Source organism: Cyanistes caeruleus, chromosome 3 (genome assembly GCF_971803275.1).
Source record: "Cyanistes caeruleus chromosome 3, bCyaCae1.hap1.1, whole genome shotgun sequence".
Taxonomy (NCBI): Eukaryota; Metazoa; Chordata; class Aves; order Passeriformes; family Paridae; genus Cyanistes; species Cyanistes caeruleus.
Window position 1 is genome coordinate 40,643,268 of NC_141703.1, and position 19,505 is coordinate 40,662,772.

General features: G+C 33.9%; 1 protein-coding gene across 5 annotated transcripts in view; it reads left to right on the forward strand.

Moving 5' to 3' along the window:
• UGGT2 (UDP-glucose glycoprotein glucosyltransferase 2) overlaps positions 1-19,505 on the forward strand; it is an 80,974-nt gene that overhangs the window by 31,242 nt on the left and 30,227 nt on the right. For all 5 annotated transcript variants that reach the window (XM_023947600.2, XM_023947589.2, XM_086880878.1 and 2 more), the window contains 12 exons: positions 1,782-1,867; positions 3,331-3,466; positions 5,063-5,194; positions 5,898-6,062; positions 6,514-6,637; positions 6,729-6,827; positions 8,671-8,765; positions 11,033-11,239; positions 12,400-12,531; positions 14,388-14,515; positions 15,635-15,730; positions 16,867-16,969. In XM_023947600.2, the coding sequence (XP_023803368.2) occupies positions 1,782-1,867; positions 3,331-3,466; positions 5,063-5,194; positions 5,898-6,062; positions 6,514-6,637; positions 6,729-6,827; positions 8,671-8,765; positions 11,033-11,239; positions 12,400-12,531; positions 14,388-14,515; positions 15,635-15,730; positions 16,867-16,969 (1,503 nt within the window). The remainder of the gene's footprint in view (positions 1-1,781; positions 1,868-3,330; positions 3,467-5,062; positions 5,195-5,897; positions 6,063-6,513; positions 6,638-6,728; positions 6,828-8,670; positions 8,766-11,032; positions 11,240-12,399; positions 12,532-14,387; positions 14,516-15,634; positions 15,731-16,866; positions 16,970-19,505) is intronic.

The following is a 19,505-nucleotide window of genomic DNA, read 5'->3' on the forward strand; positions in this document are numbered from 1 at the left end:
CTATTGCTGATTTAAATTGAAGTTACAAAAGGTAATCTTATAAACCCTAGAATCATAAAATGGTTTGGGTTGCAAACCCAATTTTAATTAAAGGTTATCTAGTCCAGCTCTCTTGCAATAACCTGGAACCAAAACTTCCTCCAGCCTGCCCTTTAACAATTTTAATTGTGGTCCAGCCACAGCTTCTCTGAGCAACCAGTTCCCCTGTAACACCTTTGGTGTCTCACCATCCTTATTTCTTCATATCCAGTCTAAATTTGCCCTCTTTTACTTGAAAACTGCTACCTCTTGTTCTATCATTACAGTGTCTCTACTACTGGTAAAAAAACCCTCTCCTTCTTGTAAGTCTCCCAGTACTCACAGGAGAGGTGCTTCAGCTTCTGATTGCTTTTGTGGCCCTTCTTTGGACCCACTTGAGGTCCATGTCTTTCCTGTGCTGGGACCCCCAAAGCTGGATGCAGCACTCCAGGTGGGGTCTCACCATGGCACAGGGCCAGAATCCCCTCCCTTGCCTTGCTTCCCACACAGCTTTGGATGCAGCCCAGGATACATTTGGCTTTCTGGGCTGTGAGTGCACACTGCCAGCTCAGGTCCAGCCTCTCATCCACCAGCACCCTCCAAGTCCTTCTCAGCAGGGCTGCTCTCGATCTGATCATCCCTCAGCCTGTTGATAAACTGAGGGTTGCCCCAGCCTAGATGCAGCACATTGTACTCAGCCTTGTTGAAACTGGTGAGGTTCCCATGGACACACTTCGTGAGCCTATCCAGCTCCCTCTGAATGGCTTGCCATCCTTCAGGTGTGTCAGCTGCACCACTTAGCTTGGTGTCCTCTGCAAAGCTCTGCAAGTTGAGGGTGCACTTGATGATCCCTTTGTCTTTGATGTAGTTGCTTGAAGTGATGCGAAGTTTGTGTATGGAAAGAAAATGAAAATACTAGCAATAGTTAATAAAAAATGTGTGTTTACCATGAAGTGTAAGATGTGTGTAATGTGATGTAGATTGCATTATGTATTCAGGGTTAAATATAAGAGCTATATTATAGAAATCTATAACACACCATTTCACTATTATCTGAAGGGGGTGTCCAAAATTTTTAAAGTTATTCTGCTTCATTTCAGCTACTTTAGCAAATTTGATGAATTGTAAGGAGAGGTTGCAGTGCAAAGTTGAATAAATGAGGTACAGATGTCCAATTAAATCTTCATAAGAATAATTCGTCTATGAAGACACATTCCAGTTTTAGATTCTATGCATGCCTGAAAGATCTGAGTTTATATTCCAAGCTACACTAAGTGACTACAAAGATAGTTGAGACAGGAAGGAAGAATTCTTTCCGAAAGATCATTTTCTACTTAGTTTTTAGCCAACGAGTTCTGCTGATTAATTTTTGTTTGCTTTTCTCAAAACAGAAGATAGTTCATTAAAAGATGTAACAGAAAAATCAGCATTATGTCATTCTAAAATAAATATGGAGTTTATTAATAAAAACAACATAATGGCATAAAGTCACAAAAAGAGAAAAATGGGATCACTTGGTTTGAGGTTCAGTAAATGGTTAAGTCCTATTTTCACCATTTGGTCTGAATTCCTTTATTCTGATGTTATTTTCATTTATAGTCTTAATGTTTTCTTACAATGAATGCACTAAAAAATTGAAAACAGCTGGAGCGTGCAGCTCCTCTGGAAACTAATGTTCTTGTCTTAGATTTTATATCTGAAGAAAAAATAAAAACAGACATCAAGAATAAATATCAGATGCCTGATATGTTTTCTCTTCTTAGGTACTTTTTATTGATCCTGTCCAAGAAGATACTGGTGATTATATAAAGCTGGCAGAATTATACCATCTTCATTATGTACCACTTAGGTAAGGAAAACTGAAAGTCTTGAGGAAAAATCTTCTATTCTACTAGACAAGGATGTGAATTCAAGTGAAGTCCAATGCAACAACATTGTAATAAGGCATACTTATTTGTGTCAAGCTTACTCAGGTATTAAGTATTCTTAAGCAAATAGATTGCAAGGTATAACATACCTAAGCATGTGTAAAATGAACTGTAAAATTCTGACAAAAATTTATCTTGTTAAGTAGTCCCACTGGGTGCCCTTGCAAAGTTGCATTCTAATAAAAGTAGTTAGTATGTAAAACAAGCTTTCAGAGAATTTTTAAAATTCGGTTCTTTCAATTGCAGTTGTTTTATCTAATACTGTTTTGATATACACACTTAAAGACCAAAGTGAGTTTATCCTCACTGAGTTTTGAATTTCTGAAAGTGAACTAGTCATTGTTTGAGAGAAGGGACACTTCTGAGGAACAGTCTGGTTGACCTGGGATACCTAGTTGAGAGAAAAAGTGAATTGGTCTCAGGAATGGCTATTTATTTCCACAGTTTAATAAAGAAGGATATCCAAAGTTCAGCAAGATGAATTGCATGTTAAATATTTAAAATCTTCCTGTGAAATGGCTTTCTGTGTCCTTAATAAATTACAGCTATTTCATTTTACTTGAAAATTTTAGTAGTTCTTATCTTTTGTTGTTGTTTTTCTTTATTTTTTAACATTCAATTACAAAAGCATAATGAAAGACAGATTGCAGTGTTCTGTGTGTTTTCACAGAAATGTTTGGGTTGGAAGGGACCATAAAGATACTATGGCCTCGTCTCAGTCCAGGCTTTTTACATGAAAACTGTCAATGCACCACCTCCAGTAGGCCATTTTTCTCTTTTTTCTTTCATTTAATGAAAGTTTAGGGATTAGTAGTAGATGTGTTTAAAACTGATGTGAGTGGAAAATGAATGGCAATGTCAGGGTGGTGCAATGCTCAGAAGATTAAAAAAGGTGAGAGAAGGACTAGTAGGAGTGGCACACACTGATGATGGGACATCAGTACCCTAGCACATCTTCATGCAGTCGAGATATCCTGTTCAGGAAAAATGAAAGACAGGCACTGCCCAGACTAAGACAAAGACTTGAGCCATTAAGAGATGATGGTAAGAATGCAAAGAGTCAAAACCCTCAGACAGATAAGGAGAGAAAGTACTGTGATTAAACCCTATTGTCTCACAGAAATCTTAATTATTGTCAGCTTTAAAAGGTGTATGTAAAATCAGTACATCATTGGCAACTTAAGCATACTGTAGGGCTGATAAAGGATGTCTGGCTGGTATCCTGTGTCCAGTCATGGAAACACCACCCAGGTACAGGGTTTTTATCTCCAAGTGCTGGGCAGATCACTTGAATGCAAACATTTTGTTCTTCTATGTTTGTATTAAAATGTGTGTGAAGCAGATATTGTGTTAAAATGTATGTTCTCTTTTTTTTTTTTTATAGAATTGGAATTGTTTTCATTTTAAGTACAAAAGAAGAAGTTGATGGAAATGAAGATGCTGGAGTAGCTCTTTGGAGAACTTTTAATTACATTGCAGAGGAATCTGACACCTCTCAGGCCTTTATGTCAATAATTAACGTTAGTTCTTTCACAAGAAATCAGCTATTTACTTCTGGTTTATAATTCATTAATTTTTATATGGCTAGGATCTTGCTACCTTGTGATAGCATGAGACATATGCATTTACTTTATGAAGAAATGAAGTATTAAAAACATGTATAGCCTGAATAGTCTATAGAATTATTTGCAGAAGTACTTTCCTCCTGCAGAAACCAATTTGGTCTTGTAATTTTGCCTATTGACAGGCTTTCTTCAATAACATAAAAAAGTAGATGCATGCCTTGCAGCTTTCACTATTATGAACATTTATTCTGTATTATTTGTGTTAATGTAATAGCCCTGTCTTTGTGTTCTGTGTCTTTTGGAGTACAGGGATTTTAATGTCACTTTGGCAGTCCTATAAAATTTGAAAAACCCTTTCTTATTGTCCAGTGTAGGAAGTGAAGCAGTAAGATAATTTCTTTTCTTTGGTCATGTTTGAGCTGTCCATGGGTGCAGAAAACACAGAAGTATTCCAGGCTTGCAGCTTAATGAGACAGGTTAACTTTGTGAGAGAATGCAGATTCTCGTAAGACAGAAACTTCAGAGATGAGAGATGAATGGAGGAGAAGTAAGATAAGTCATCTATGTAAAGGCTCTGTGGGTAAAAGTTAGAGAATGTGGTATTTATACATAACAATTTTTCTTCCATTTGTTTTCTGGTTTTATGTTTAGTGCCTGAAAATGTCACAGTATCATGGACAAACCTAGAGAGTTTAAGATTAAAGGAATTGAAGTAACTAGGAATACCCTAAAAGAGAAATCCACAAATGCTAGGGAGCTGACATGCATGGATAGCAATTATCCATGAGTAGATCAAAAAATACAATTTGCAGTGTGCTTTTTAAAATGTTGTATTCCTCTTTTTACTTTGTTCTGTAATATAAAAAGGGAGGGTATGCTAAATATAATTGAAAGATAACAAAAATAGTAGCAATAAAATAAAGTTTGAGACATTCAGAGTAGAGGAAAATGTTGTTTCTTATTTGAAGAGAAATGGATTGAATAATTTTCACTTCGAATTTCTATTGTATGTATGATGAAAATAATATGAAACTCTATGAAATAAAATAACATTGGTAAGGAAAATTATCACTGTAGCAAAAAGTGTCACTGGCTAGTTTAGGCTTGGATTACTATGGATTAACTACCCATATTAGTTTATAGGTAACTACTATGTCGTATACGATAGATTTTAGGTAACTAGCCTAGTTAGTTTATAGAGAGAATTTAGATTACCTCTCCAATTAGTAGAGAGAAATAACCTTTCACATTCAGCTCACATAGGTGTATTTTTTTTGCCACTTCAGATTTAGACTAAAGGTGTAATAATAGATCAATCAGAACAGTGCTCTTATAAAAAATTGAGAATATGTGCAATGGTGGTAATTACTAAAGCAGTATAAAAACTGCAGTATAGCAATAAAAGCAATATAAAATTATACCAGTATAAAATTTGCTAGAGCACTATAAAAATATTATACTTGTTTGTTGTTTATTCACTTCTATTAATTTCATCAAGTTGTTTGACAACTTACTACATTTTTAAATTTCTTTTGTTTATAATTCTTACAGATGTACCATGAAGTGAAAGATGGAAATGTTCTGACAGTAGACGATGTGAAACATGTTCTTAGAAGTGAGTACCCCCATGCTGATGTCCAGAGTATCCTGGGTGTTCATTCTGAATACGATGAAGGGAGGAAGGTATGTTGGGAGCTGTGCTGAGTATGAAATACTCCACTGTGTACAACTCAATGCATGTACTAAGCTGAAATGTTGCTGAATGTTAAAGCAAGTAAATACAGCACCTTTGAGTCAAATTTTTCTTCAGTCACCATTCAGTCATTAATGGAAATGTTGTAAAGGTTTCTGCATTACTACTCTCACTATGAAAATTTACTCTTGCCTGCTGCTTTCAGGAGTGTTTTCACAAGTATTTTTCTAGTAGGCATGTCAAGGGGTCTCTCTTGAATTCTGCTTTCTTATCAAATAAAGCTTGACTTACAAACATAAAAACCTTTTGAAGTTTTTTTAGTCTTCTTTCTTTGGTAAAAGCAGCTTTAACTGTCTCAGGTTTCTTCTCTGATGTTATTTGCTTCATTTTTATTTTTATTTGCTAAGAATATTAAGCAAAATAAAAGACAGTTTCTCAGCAAGATGATAAATCAAAAGTTCACAGGAATGTATATGGATCTATAATTTCTTTTGTCATTCTGTTTGACAAATGAGTCCCATCTGTCCCATTTGGTTTCCAAATGCTTTCTGTTTTGATCCTGCTACTCATGACAAGGTGTGACAGTGAAGAGAGCTTGGAGATTAGAGTTCATCCTCTCTTGATATTAGTTTCATTTTTTTACTACAGTCAGCTACAGTCTGTTTAATCCTGTGATATTTCTGATTTGATCAGGCAGGAGCAACCTTTTATAAGAAGAGTGGCCTGGGCCCACTGCCTCAAGTGCTGTTTAATGGCGTGCCCTTTCCCAGAGAGGAGATGGATGTGGTACAGTTGGAGAAACTTATTCTTCAGAGGATTTTTAATGCCACTGGCTTCTTCCTGGAGTCAGTGCACATGGTATGTTTAACATTTCTGAACAGGTGCAAGATGAAATATTTGACAGTGAATTGTTTCAGCCATGTTTATATATTATTTTTTTATAATGAGATGGATTGAAATTAGTAATTTCACACCTGCAATTACGTTGTTACAATAATTTGTGGTCATGCTTTTGAAACAGTATGTTGAAATTATTCAAGGCTGAAGGATCAGCTAAGCAGATAGTCCTCATATGGAATTTTTCAACCAGAAACTGAGAATGTACTGCAGCTGTTCATTGAAAAGTGTGTATCTGATATTTTGAAATACTACCTGTGTAACATTTATATGGTTTTGACCTGACATTGTTCATAACTTGGTGTAGGTAGAAAATTTAAGCTCACTTGAAAGATTGTACAAATATTTGGTCTTTGTTTGTCTTGGAAATCTGTCTTGAAAGTACAAACTTTACATTTTTCTCTTACTCCAGGGTTTGTTAGATGATCATGTAAATGCAGTGGATTTTCTTATGGATCAGAACAATGTAGTTTCCCATATAAACCCCAATATTCTTGGAGCAGAACGAAGATACATACATTTCAGATCCACCTCTGGTAACTCCGTTTCTTGGATATTGTTATGATTTGGTTTGGTTTTGTTTTCATTTTTTTTCAAGTCTAATACTTTGTGTTTTACATTATGCAGTTCCATTTCATGTGGAAGACTTCTCTACTTTCTCCTTTTTGGACTCACAAGATAAAAGTGCTGTAATTTCAGATAACATGAAGTATTTAACAAAAGAAGGTAATTAATTTTCTGTACAGGTTATCCATCTGTCTATATATTGCTATTACAAATTGTTGAAATTTACCAGTAAAATATCCCAAGTCAGTCAATATTCCAAGGATTCCATGTAAATTGAACATTTCTCAATATCCCAGTATCTTCTCTCAGGAAGAAGAGCATATCTTAATATTATAAACATAAATTATAATTAACAGGATAGTTAGTGTTTCTAGTTTTGAAATGGGATGGATGTTGTGGCTAGTTGTTTTTATTTTACAGACATGAAGTGGAAAAGCTTTACAAGACTTTTGCAACTTTGAAGATAGACTCAGCTTCCATACATATGGTTGTACTTGAGGATATTGAAGTCTGTAGGGTTTTCAAGTGACTCTTACTTGCAGCATTGTCAAGTGCAGAATGTATAGAGTTTGTATGTTTATACCAAAATTAGGTATTTCTATATTTAAGGAATAATTTCTTGTGTTTCTAATTTATTAACATTAAGTATCTCCTTATTTTTCCTCTAGTTAGATGTTCTAATTTTCCTGAATGATCCTTTGTCTTTCTATAGAAAATAAATCAGAATTTATATTCTGATGATTTATAACTCATTTATACATTTTGTCTTTGTTAAAACTCAATTTTTTTTTTGTACATTTCAAATTCTTTTTGATATACAATATTCTCATTGCATATGCAAGTACTTTTCCTTGAGTGAGAAGAAATTACAACAATGGGGTCATAATTCTGCATGGAATTTTACAGTAGTCTGTGCCTTATGAAATTCTAGAAGTAGACAGTTAACAGCTGCTCATTTACATCAGTCCACCAAGGGACACAATAACCCTGTTAATGAAGTGCTTTCTTTCAGTGATTTTTATGTGATATTTACAGAGTTTTACTTAGTTCATTGTCAGGAAGAAATGCCAGACACTTAAATTTCTTTATTTTTAAGTTATTTGACTCTTATTTGATTCTGTGTCTACAGTAACAGGGACATCGCAGTGAGCTGTCAGATGAGTGGCTTTCAATCTGTAGGCTTATTTCTAAGATTGAGATCCCTTGTGTAAAACCTATAACCTTTAAGCTGGAATCTACATTTCAAATCTCTCTCCCCAGTGTGTTTCTCTAGACCACAGCAACTCTTGATAGTAACCTTTTCCTAGCATCTCACCAGAACCTTGGAAAATTTCTGTCTCTATGCATTATGTTTTAGGTATGTATGGTAGACTGATATGACTGAGTAGACTGATATTCTACAGATAATTTTGCAGGATTTTTGACCTACCATTGCTCTTCTATGACAAGTAAAGAACAGGAGACCATAGAGCAAGAAAAACAGAAATTATCTGCATATACACTTACACACAGTAGTTTACTTTCCTTGGACTGTATTTAGTATATTCCCATTTGTGTCCTGAAATGATAAATTTTTTCCTACCTTTAGTTGAAGGACTTTCCCTTTGCTTCCAGGGAATATGAGTGGCCTAGTTTATGTGGTCCTGTAACTACTTAATTCTTTTAATTTCTGGCTATATGATCAGCCTCCATCAAATGTTTACAAGTAACCTCTGGTAAAGCAAGTTTTGTTAATTGGAACTAATTATTTAGGGCACTCTTGTCTCAATGCTCCAACAATGGATCAGCTCTTTTAGTGACTCTCTTCTATTAATGTGATAAATTGTCTTCTAAGAATTTTAATTCAGAGGGCAAAAGATTCTGATGTGGCAAAGATCGTTCTTACAGTTGAAGTCAGCAGTCAAACATACACATGAATTTTGAAATGATGAACACAATTTGTTCTTCATTAGTCATGAGAAGATCCTCCAGAATGTAAAACAGGATTATCTTTAATTTTCAGATGAAGATGCATTGTATGCTGTTACTATCTGGATTATTGCTGATTTTGATCAGCCAGCTGGTAGACAACTGCTTTCTAATGCCTTGAAAAGTCTGGTGAGTTTCTAGCAGGTTTTATTAAAATAATTATTATGAGTATGTTCTTAACAACTCTCTCTGCACATTCAAAAATCATACTCTTGAATGAAAGTATAGCAACTCTGTTGTTGTTTTTGTTGGTCAGGTGCAGACTTAAGAGATTGCTTTTGTTTTACCCAGTTGCTGAGGGGAAATGATCATTTTGTTCATGAATTCGTGAGGCAGGAGACAAACTGTGACACTGTGTATTAAAAGGATGAATTTCTTCCCAGTTAGACTTTCTCCCATCAGGTAGCCTGGAATTTTACCTGGAAAGACTTTAGGATACTGCCTGTTGATGTGAACCATGAAGCAGTGTTCTCCTGATTTATGTGACACAGCTGTGGCCATGAAGCAACTATTTTTCCATGTACTGTTTGTGTCCTTCTAAGATAAATTTTCCTGTGTGTTTTAATATGATAGGAGGGTCATCCAGAATACGACAATCCACATTTATGAGTTTGCTTATTTTTAAGTTCTTCTGTGTTAATAATAGGATTAAAAGTATGAATGTCTGAAATATAAATATACTTTAGAAAATATAAATGTCACACCAATATGAATGACAAAAAGACCCTCTGTTTGGGGCAGGTTAAAAGAGTACTTAAACTGAAATCAGGAAAGCATCTAAATTTTCTAATCAGGAATGAAATAGGAACCACTATAAGGGAATTAGAAAATTGGGATGTTGCCAAGAAAATGTGATAACAACCATGTCTTAGAAAGAGGCTTTAAAAAAAGATAAAAACTATACAGTACAAGCACTTGTTACAGAAAAACATTTAATTTCTTGGACTGCTTGATTTGTGTCTCAGGCTTGACAGATGTACGCCCTATGTAGCTTTGATTTTTAACCCTCTTCAGCAGGAGAAATGTGCCACAGCTCCCATCTAAGAGGTGAGCACCACCTGGGCAACTCCCCTTGTGTCGATAAGGAGAATCTAGGAAAAACCCTGAAACATCAGTTAAATTTCATATATTGCTAGTGATTTTCAAATTTCATGAGAAATAATTTTTTTTTAAGTCCACTGATTTGTATTGAGGTTATTTACTCCTTTCTAGTCTCTTTTATCTCTCAAGTCAGGGTCTAGTATAACTCCTGATAGTAGCAGAATTGGCTTAGTCACACTTGCTCATGACTTGCCATCAGCATTTGAAGAAAAGTGTGCAAAAATCTGAGGGTGAAAATGGTTGAAGAAAATTCACTTCTAGGTATATCAGCTAATATATGCTATTTTAGAAACACTGATAGATATTTACTTCCATTAGAAAAAATTTTGATCTGTCTTAGCTGGAAGAGACCTCTTGAGGCCATCCAGTTCAGCCTCCCATTCAAATTGCCTTCATTACATCAGGTCAGCTGTGTGTTTGAAGGATTTCTGAAAATCTGCAAGGAGGAGATTCTGTCCCTTTTCAAATTACTCTGGTGTTGCACTGCCTTTCTATTGTATTTCTTTTCTGCCAGGCCAAAATTTGTGAGTATTACCCCTTATTTACACTCTGATACCAGGAAGAGTTTAGCCCTGTCGTGTTTTTCACTCCACCTTTAGTAGCTGTTGGTTAGTATTCAAGTTCTCTGTAGTATCCTCTTTGCCAGATGGAGCAAGCCCAGTCTTCAGTGCTTCCTCATAGTTTTCTGACCATCTTGGAAATACTTCATGGAAGCCTCTCCAGTGCTGAATACCAGTGATTGCATTCCTTATTTTTTTTATTCTTTCCTGCATTGGCATCCATTTACCTTTTCTTCAGTTAGTTATCTTATTTGATCCTACCATAGAATCATCACATTCTGGTAAAATTTGAGTGGCATCACTGATTTTAGCAAGTGAAAGATTTTGCTGCTGCTGAAGATTAAAGTGATAAGTGGATAAATTCTCTTACATTTATTTTATGCTTAGTTCAATAATTTCTGAAAATTAATAGTTCTAAGTCTGTAAATGAACACTTGTGTATGTCCTTTGTTAAAAACATGCTTCTGCAAAATGCTCAAAGACAATTGTTGTAGTAAAAAAACCTAATACTTCTGTTTGAAATTTGTATCACAGAATAGGAAAATCCTTACTAATCACATTTTTACTCACAGTTGGAGTTCTGAATTAGTCATTGACGTATCTTTTCGAAAGACAAATAGCTGCAAAAAATTAAATACTTAAGAGCATTTCACATAGTTATAACTGATATGAATACATTAGGTAACAGCAGATGGAACTGTAAAATTACTAATTGTTCTGTGTTTTTCTTTGCAGAAAACAAGCAGTCATACACGAGTTGGAATTTTGAACAATCCTTCATCAAAAATAAAGGAAGATAACACAGCCATTGCAAGAGGAATTTTGGCTGCTTTTTTAACCCAAAACAATAGCAACTTAAAAAGTTTCCTAAGTAAACTCAGTAAGGAAGAGACAGCAAAATCCCTTGCTGCTGGAACCAAAATTGTTAAATTCCTCATCCCTGTAAGTGCAAACTAAATTAGATTACTTCCTTTTTTGTTTTACATATATCTTGTTGGAAGGAAGTGGTGAGAATAACAGTGTTTAGCCACATGCCATGAAGTTTATAACCTATATACAGTTTCTTCTCAAGCACATTTGGATTTTTGATGATCTTCATGTGACTGAAGAATAAATTTCTTTAAAGGGAGAAAATATGAGTACTGAAAAACTCAGAATATGGGTATATTAATAGTTTAATATTAATTGTTGATTTTTTAGTAGTTCTCACGTTTAGTTAAAATCGCAATATTAATGTTTTTCAAAAATTTAGACTTCAGAGAAAGCTAAGACTACATTAGAGTGCAGCTGAGTTACGGGTTAACAGCTTCTAACTACTGTTTTTCTCTCAGAAGGACTTGTAAATTTTAGTCTTTTTTAATAGGAAGAGTTGGAAGACTAAGAACTCTCTGGAACCATATTAGAAAATTAATATTTTTGAGTCATGCTCTAGTTTAATTGTTTAATAAGTTTTGAAAGACGTAAAGGTCTCAAATGAAGCTGTGTATGCTAAGTATGTTACTAATTAATGTAATTTTATTAATTCTATCTGAATGAATCTTTTTGCTTGATTTGTATATTACTAATGAAGAGATACACATCAGAATAATTTTGACAGATGAGGCACAGTTCCAATGTAAATTTTGGCATGTTTTTCCCCATTTCAGAAATGGATTTATGTGTCTTTCTGGATGATGTTGACTTCCTGAAAACACATTCAAATTGTAACCAATGACCATATTAGAATGACTGTCAGGTTTTTAGAGTATTACAATTTCTTTAATATCTTTTTCCTAAAAGTGGGGATACAGTTGAGTTGTTAACAGAGTGTTACTTTTCATGCAGCTGTGTTGTACTGGATCATGGAAAAATTGCTTAACCTCAGGCTCAGCTTTGCTCTCATGGTTATTCACAGTTGCCCCAGGGTACAAATTGCACTCTAGGTGGTTGTGAGACCATGGCTCACCACCAGCAGTTATGTGCTTAAACTAAAGCTGAGGTGCCTGTTTTATTTTGATTTCTGGTTACTACCTAACTTGAAGAAAATCATTGATTTCCTTACCTGTTACAAAATTTATTTTTGCTGAATCATTCCAGCGTCTCATGCTTTACCTTTGCTTTAGGGAATGGATGGTGATGCTTTTGAGAAGAAGTACAACACTTTAGGACTGGATTTAATTAAAACTCACCAGATGTTCTGCCAGGAGGTTCTGAAGCTACTTCCTGGGCAAATGGCTGTTATTAGCAATGGCAGGGTAAGAAAGAAATTAAGTCTCTCAATCCTTTTTAGGATTTTTTTACTTCTGGAACTTCAATTTTGAACTAAAGAAAATGCACCATATTGATTTCCCATTTATTCAGACAGTTGTTAGCGAATGGTATGAATGTTTGCCTTGCCTTTTAATTTTGTTTTACTCCTAATTTGTTCATTAGCTCCATTTTATTGAAGGCACTATGTGTGTATGTCATTCCCACAGCTATTTTAATCTGACAAACTTCTCAAAATCTGTTTGTATCTGATTTATTATTTGTGGTGTTTAAGAATAACCTTTGATCCTGAAGTTATCTTTATTTTACCATGTAAATAAATGTATATAACTTACATTAGAGCTTGAAATACTAACCTAGTCAAAACACCATGTTTTTATGAATACTGTTTTATGGTCTTAATTCTTAATATGCAGATAAAAGTATAATAACTTTGTTGCTGAAACCAATAGCCTTAATTACAGTTTGTCAATAGATTATCTGTGATCAAAAAATATAATGTTGCATTCAATATTTAGTGCTTGTTAAATGACAGTCAATGCCTTACATTATAAACACAATTTACAAACTACTTTTTAATCCTTCTATTTTCGATTTACTCCTCCACCATTCAAAAGAAATAGAAAGAAAACTATGTTGGCATCTCATTAGTGGAAACTCTTTAAATTGTGAGTTTAGGTACTCTTATGCCTCCTGAAAGCTTTTGAGATGCAACTGAAATACTGCTCAGAAACACACAGAAAGTGTTTTTGTTGCTCTAGCCTTAAAGAATTGTTGGCTTTTTTTATGTCAGCTCCCTCATAACTAAATTAATGAATTTATTTTATAAATTATTATTACTACTTTCCATGCCTAATGGAGATAATATCAGATAATGTCATATTTTAAGTTTTGGGGAAGTAAGTTTCATTAAAATATTTGAATAAATTTAATAATGTGTATCTCTGAAAGTGGGTTTTCACTCTAAAGGATTACTTTTAAAAAGACATGGGATAGCCTTCATTTCTGTCCTTGCTATTTCATCACAGAAGTTTTGCTTTTATGAGGAAATTAATTTTTTCTAACTATGACTTCTAAATTACCATGGTATTTCATAATTACACTATGGTTTCATCTATCTTATGCATCATTAATAAAAAAATCAAATGTGGAATTAGTTTATATAACCTCTCCTTTATAGGAAGCAGTTGAATTTTGGGAAAGAGGCCTTCAGCACTAAACTTATGACATTCTACATCCTGGGAGCCCTGTAGGCTATTGAAATTGTCTTGGGTCAATTTGGACTGAATAGGAAATCCAAACAACATCCTCAAAGCTATTTTCTGGGATACCAAGGCATTTTCTTTTCCTTCAGACACCAAAAAATGTAGTAATCCTATATCCTCTCATATTATGCATTTTGTATCCTGTCCTATATTTTCTATCCATTCTGCTTAATTTGACAAGTTTTAGAACAAGATTGTGCTCATAGAAATAAAAAACTAAAGAGTGTGGTAGACAAGTAGTAATTTGAGTTTAAAATATTTTACTTAAGAGGGGTTTTCCTTAGAGTTATTTCTAAATATTGTATTAACAGAAGGATGTATAATGAAAAATAGCATGGATATTTCCATTGCAGGTATTCTTCATGACTGATAATTAACTGTAATCATCTAACTGTAAAAGCCTAATGCTGCATAGTTACTATAAAGTTTAATTAGTTTTATAAATAATAGTACTGATGTATATGGGGATTGAGGTTCCATATTCACTATTGTGAACTCATCAAAATATTAATTTATTTTTACTTACAAACAACATTATTGGGACATTCTACACTTAACTTTTTTTTCCTCCGTCTAAGGTACTGGGTCCTTTAGATGAAAATGAATTCTATGCAGAAGACTTTAATTTGTTGGAAAAGATAACATACAGTACCTCAGCAGAAAAGATTAAAGCTATTGTCAAGGAGATGGGAAACAGTAGTAAAAGGTAAAATTCTCTTGCCTCATAACATGTGTGCAGCTCTGCTGAATTACTCCAAATACTTGCCCTACTTTCACTGTCCTTACAACCAAGAATACAGCTAACAGTAAGCGATTCCTACTAGGTTTTGTTTACATTAGAGTAATTGTAAAGATTAATAATAAACTTGATAAAATACAGTGCATCTTAAGCCAAATCTGGCTTTAATGTATTAAAAGTATTAATATTTGAAGTCATTGTCTTTGGGAATTGTTAGTAAGGGAGCCTGTAGAGGCATAGTGTTGTGCACTGACACCATGGTAGACAACATTTGCGCATCTGTTCACTGAAGAAAATTATGAGTTCAGGCCATCTTCTAGTCTAAGGATACAGCTTGTGTACAAAGAAGAAAGCAAAATTCTTGCAGTGTCTGTCAACTTTCTGAGTATCATTCCTATTATCTAGGACTGGCACAACTGAAAGAATCATCACTACAAAAACAAAATCAACAAGAGCTAGAACTCAAGTAGCGAGAGTCAAAAAGTATTTAGACAAATATTGTGACTTAACACTGAAATGGAACTAAGATTTTCAAAGAAAACTTCAATAGAAAATTTCAATAGAAAAAATTGAAATATGTGGCCAAACTTAAAACCTGGTCATTTATGTCTGTTCCTTGATGTTGTCATAAATGGGAAAAATTTTTAAAAAATCACTTTTCTGGATTCTGAATCAAATCTCTTTGGCAAATTTGTGACAAATGAAAACTTGTTGTTAATTCAGATTTTATTTGTCTTATGGAGCAAGCCCCACATTTTTATCAAATTACACAGATTTGAACACCCATCAGTTGAGGAAAAGAACTGCTGAATGATAGAGGCTGAATGATAACTCTGCGGATTCTGCATCTCTTAAAATTAAGACGTGTACATTTGACAAAGCTAAGGCTGCCGTGGTTCTAGGGCATTGTCATGCTAAAGATTTAACTCCAGGCTACAAGTCTCGAGGTGTTTAATCATCTTAGAGTCCAGGTTTGGGATGTGGGCTTCCTAAATATGCCTCATGCAAAGAGACTGACATTAAAACATTCATGTTTTACTCCTTTTCTAATGAAAACCAAACAATATGTGCCTTTTTTTTATACAGTGGCAGTGATTTGATTATGAAAATAGATGCTCTGCTGTCATCTTTGCCTAAAATGGAGATGAGACAAGATGTTGAATTACTCAAAGAACAGCACAGGTCAGTTTTTTGTTTTTGTCATGATAATGTGCTTTGAGTAATTTTTTATTAACATTTTAGTGTACTGATGAATACATAGAGCTTTTGGAGCACTGAGTAAGCATTCTAATTTTAAAACTGTTGTATGAACAGCCTTCTCATCTGTCATAGCATAATGCATCTTTACCTTTTTCTTAATAAACTCATTAGTAATACCTATTGGATTTCCCAAGCTTGCCCTTTGCTGAAAAAAGGGCACATGGGTACATGTTTTAAAAGGACATATGATAGTACAAAAACTGTGATCAAATTACAAATTTTTATAAAATTTTTTGTCATGCTGTTTCCAAATCTCTACTTTTTTTTGTTGGTAAAGGTGCTCCAGTGTGTGTGCTGATGGGCTGTCCCTGTTTTTGAAGGCAGGAGTGAAATCAGTTATAGCCTTTTCTAAGAGGCTGACACCTTTTTCAAAGTTACACTAGTAACAGTTAGTACTGTGCTGCTATCATATGTTTTGTGGAAAACAAATTCTGATAGCCCCTTTTCTGTATTTACAGCATATGACTTTTTTTTTCTCCTTTTTTAAAATGAAGTTTACTGACATTTCCTTCCTGCAAATCCAGAGTACTTTAATTAGGATTTCCTTGACCTAGGCTAATCAATTCTATCAAACTGAATTATATTCTGGAATGCATAGATCTAGTCCAGCCTCAAGTTTTACACTTCTCAGATGCCGTTTTTCTCCTTTTTCTTTTTTTATAAATTCTGTCACTTCCACTGCATGTCTGATCTAATGATTCCACATCTCTAAGAAGCTAACTGTGGACAAATGACAAAAAGGCTCTTTTTTAAGTCTTACTGTGTTTTATTTCATTAATTTTTTAAATTTTTTTTTTTATTATAGAGAATGTAGCTAATCAATAGCCAGTATAGAAGTATGTAGATTAATGCTATATTTTTTACTCCTGTTCACATTTAGCTTTTCTAATTGTATCACAACAAGCCATCATGATAATTGCTTGAAATGAAGGAAATATTTTCTTGAGCAGTAAAATCTTAAGTGCCTCTGATATTACAAATTCATGTCTAAAGTTTGTCATTTCAACCAATTCAGTTCAGAGTTTTCATGTCACTTGTTTTTAATACTTTTTTAACAGCGTAGTAAAAGTCAAGCCCCAAGAGAATGACCCATTCTATGACATTATTGCTATTGTGGATCCATTGACAAGAGAAGCACAGAAGATGACCCATTTATTGATTGTAAGATGGTGGTCATTTCTTTTCATTTGTATATTTGTAGTTAAGTTGTTAATAAGCTTGTTCTAATTTCCACATACAGTGTAGTAAAGGATAAACAAAATTTGGTTATTTTTTCTTTTGTTTCAAAATATGTGTTTAAAATATGTGTTTAGTTATTTTAGTTCATAAAAGAAGTTGAGGATGACTTAGTTCATCATTATGAATATTTAATTTGAAAGTAAAATTCAGATGTCCCATGCCCCAGTCCTCTTACAGTGAGTCTGTAAGTGCTCTCTACAGTCAATAAAAAGAAAGGAGGAGATTGTGTACATAATTTTTGCATCTCAAAATCTCAGGAGGTATGTCCTTCTTTCCATTAAACCAGATCACCTTAGTTTTCCAAGGCACCTAAATGAGGTGGTCTAAATCAGACCTGTAATATCATCATAAGAAGATTGGACTATAAACCTTTCAGCTCTTGGAGGGGTATTTCTCAGTTGATTAATACTACCAAGTATATCTAGATAGGCTTCCATTGTGTGTAACTATTGATCTTCTAAAAAGAAACTGTCCTAAAAACACAGCTGCTAAAATTATTTTCTTTTTTCACATACTGCGGAAAATCACTGTGTCTTACCACATAAAATGTCTTCCCATAAAAATGTAAATTTTTTCTTCACTTTATGGTCTGTTACAATTCTGAAGCTTCCAATTTGATTTTTGCTGCACCCTATTTAATCTTTTTTTTTTTTCCCTGAAGTAATTATGCAAGTTTCATAAGTTCTTAAATTGCTTTTTCCCCTCACATTTTCATACCCTTTTATATCAAATGTTGAAGCATTCACTCACTCTTCATATAATGGAGAAAAGTAAAACATTTTTTAAAATTCATTAAAAATTTTGCTATTTCAACATTATAGAATACTACCTTTACTCTAGAACCAGATCTTTCATTTCACCATTCTCAGTTAAAATCCAAGCTTGATATTACCAAATGAAAATATTTTCATGTTGAAATGGACTGGAAACTCTTCATTTAGCCAGAAGTTCATATTATGGGTATAACTCGCATCAAGGATCTTGCAGCTCAGAACAGAAGCTTCCATTCCTCTGAGCTCAGCAGGCTCTCTCATGCATACCTGGGCAAATGACTCCCATGGTGTCCCAAGCTGTTTAGTTATTGCAGATCCTGCTTGATTCATAGGAGCCCTAGTTTCATTCAAGAAGCCAACCCTTAGGAGAGAATAATGAAATGCTGTTGAAAGCAAACAAACCAGGAATATTTTAATGTAGATTAAACTTTTTAATAATATATTTTCAAAAATTAAAACTAGCCTGAAAATATTTTTATATATGTATAATTATTACTATTTTTACCAGGATAGCCACAATCTCCTGCTGTAGAAACAAAATAGACATAGAAATATAGCAAGCCCCAAACTCAAAGTTCTTAAATGAATGCCTTTCTGATTAGCTTACTATATATAGGTGATTTAAATACTTCCCTGGAATATATTTATATTTAAAAGCTCTTTTTTCCAGTTACATAATTGGATTAGAGCTGAGTATATTAGATTGGTAACTATTCATGGTCCAAAATTTCTGGAGTAACTACCATGGCAGAACACCTGATTCTTGCCCCATCCTGAATTGAATATGTCCATATGATGACTGGGATTTTCACCCTGGTGAAACTATTATATTACTTTCTGTCACCTAATAATAATTTCAAATAAATCCTTTGATATTGTTAATTAAAAATACAATCAGGAAGTTATTCATATTAAAGGGATTTAAATTGAGAGAGGTGTAAATAGCTATAGGTAGGCTGTAATCTAAACTTTACTGCTTAGTCTGAGAGATTGGCAATTTAAGGATAGAGGAAGGTATGAATGAGAGCTCAGTCAAAGCTGCTGTCCATTTTTAAAATGTTTACTGGATTGTATCATAACAACTGCTCTAATCCTCTCCAGAGTGAGGCAGGTAGCACCTTCCATATAGTCTGTGTTTTCCTTTTTTCAAAATGTTTTGTTACAGATGTCAGCATAAAGTATTTCCAGACAAGGTGGAGTCACTGCCTACTGTAAATATTTAAATGCTTGCCATAACTTTACCATGGTTGGGCCACTTAAGTTCTTAGCAGAATATATGGAAGAGCTAACTAGTCCTGCAGTTATGAAGGTGATCTCTAAGGTGATGTAAGAAAAGTAGAAATTCATTCTGCTAAAATGGAGGACAGAAGTGAAGAGTTGTGGATTTTTTTCCTCATGGTTCACCAAAAACAGGAGGAAAAATTTTTCTATGTACTCTTAGGATCATCCACCTTTCTTTTTCTTGTTCCAGTTAGTATCCAATAATTCAAAAATGTAGAGAAAAAAATGAAACCTTTTATTTTTTATCTCTCCATTGTCTTTTGCCTTTTTTCCTGTGTTCATTCTGTCTTCAGAGAGGTCTTATTATTCCATCCCTAAAGTAAAAGGGATCCCTGAAGGAGCCCCTTATGATAATCTAGTCTGATTTCCTATATAACGCAGGACTCCCTTTTCACAATTATTAT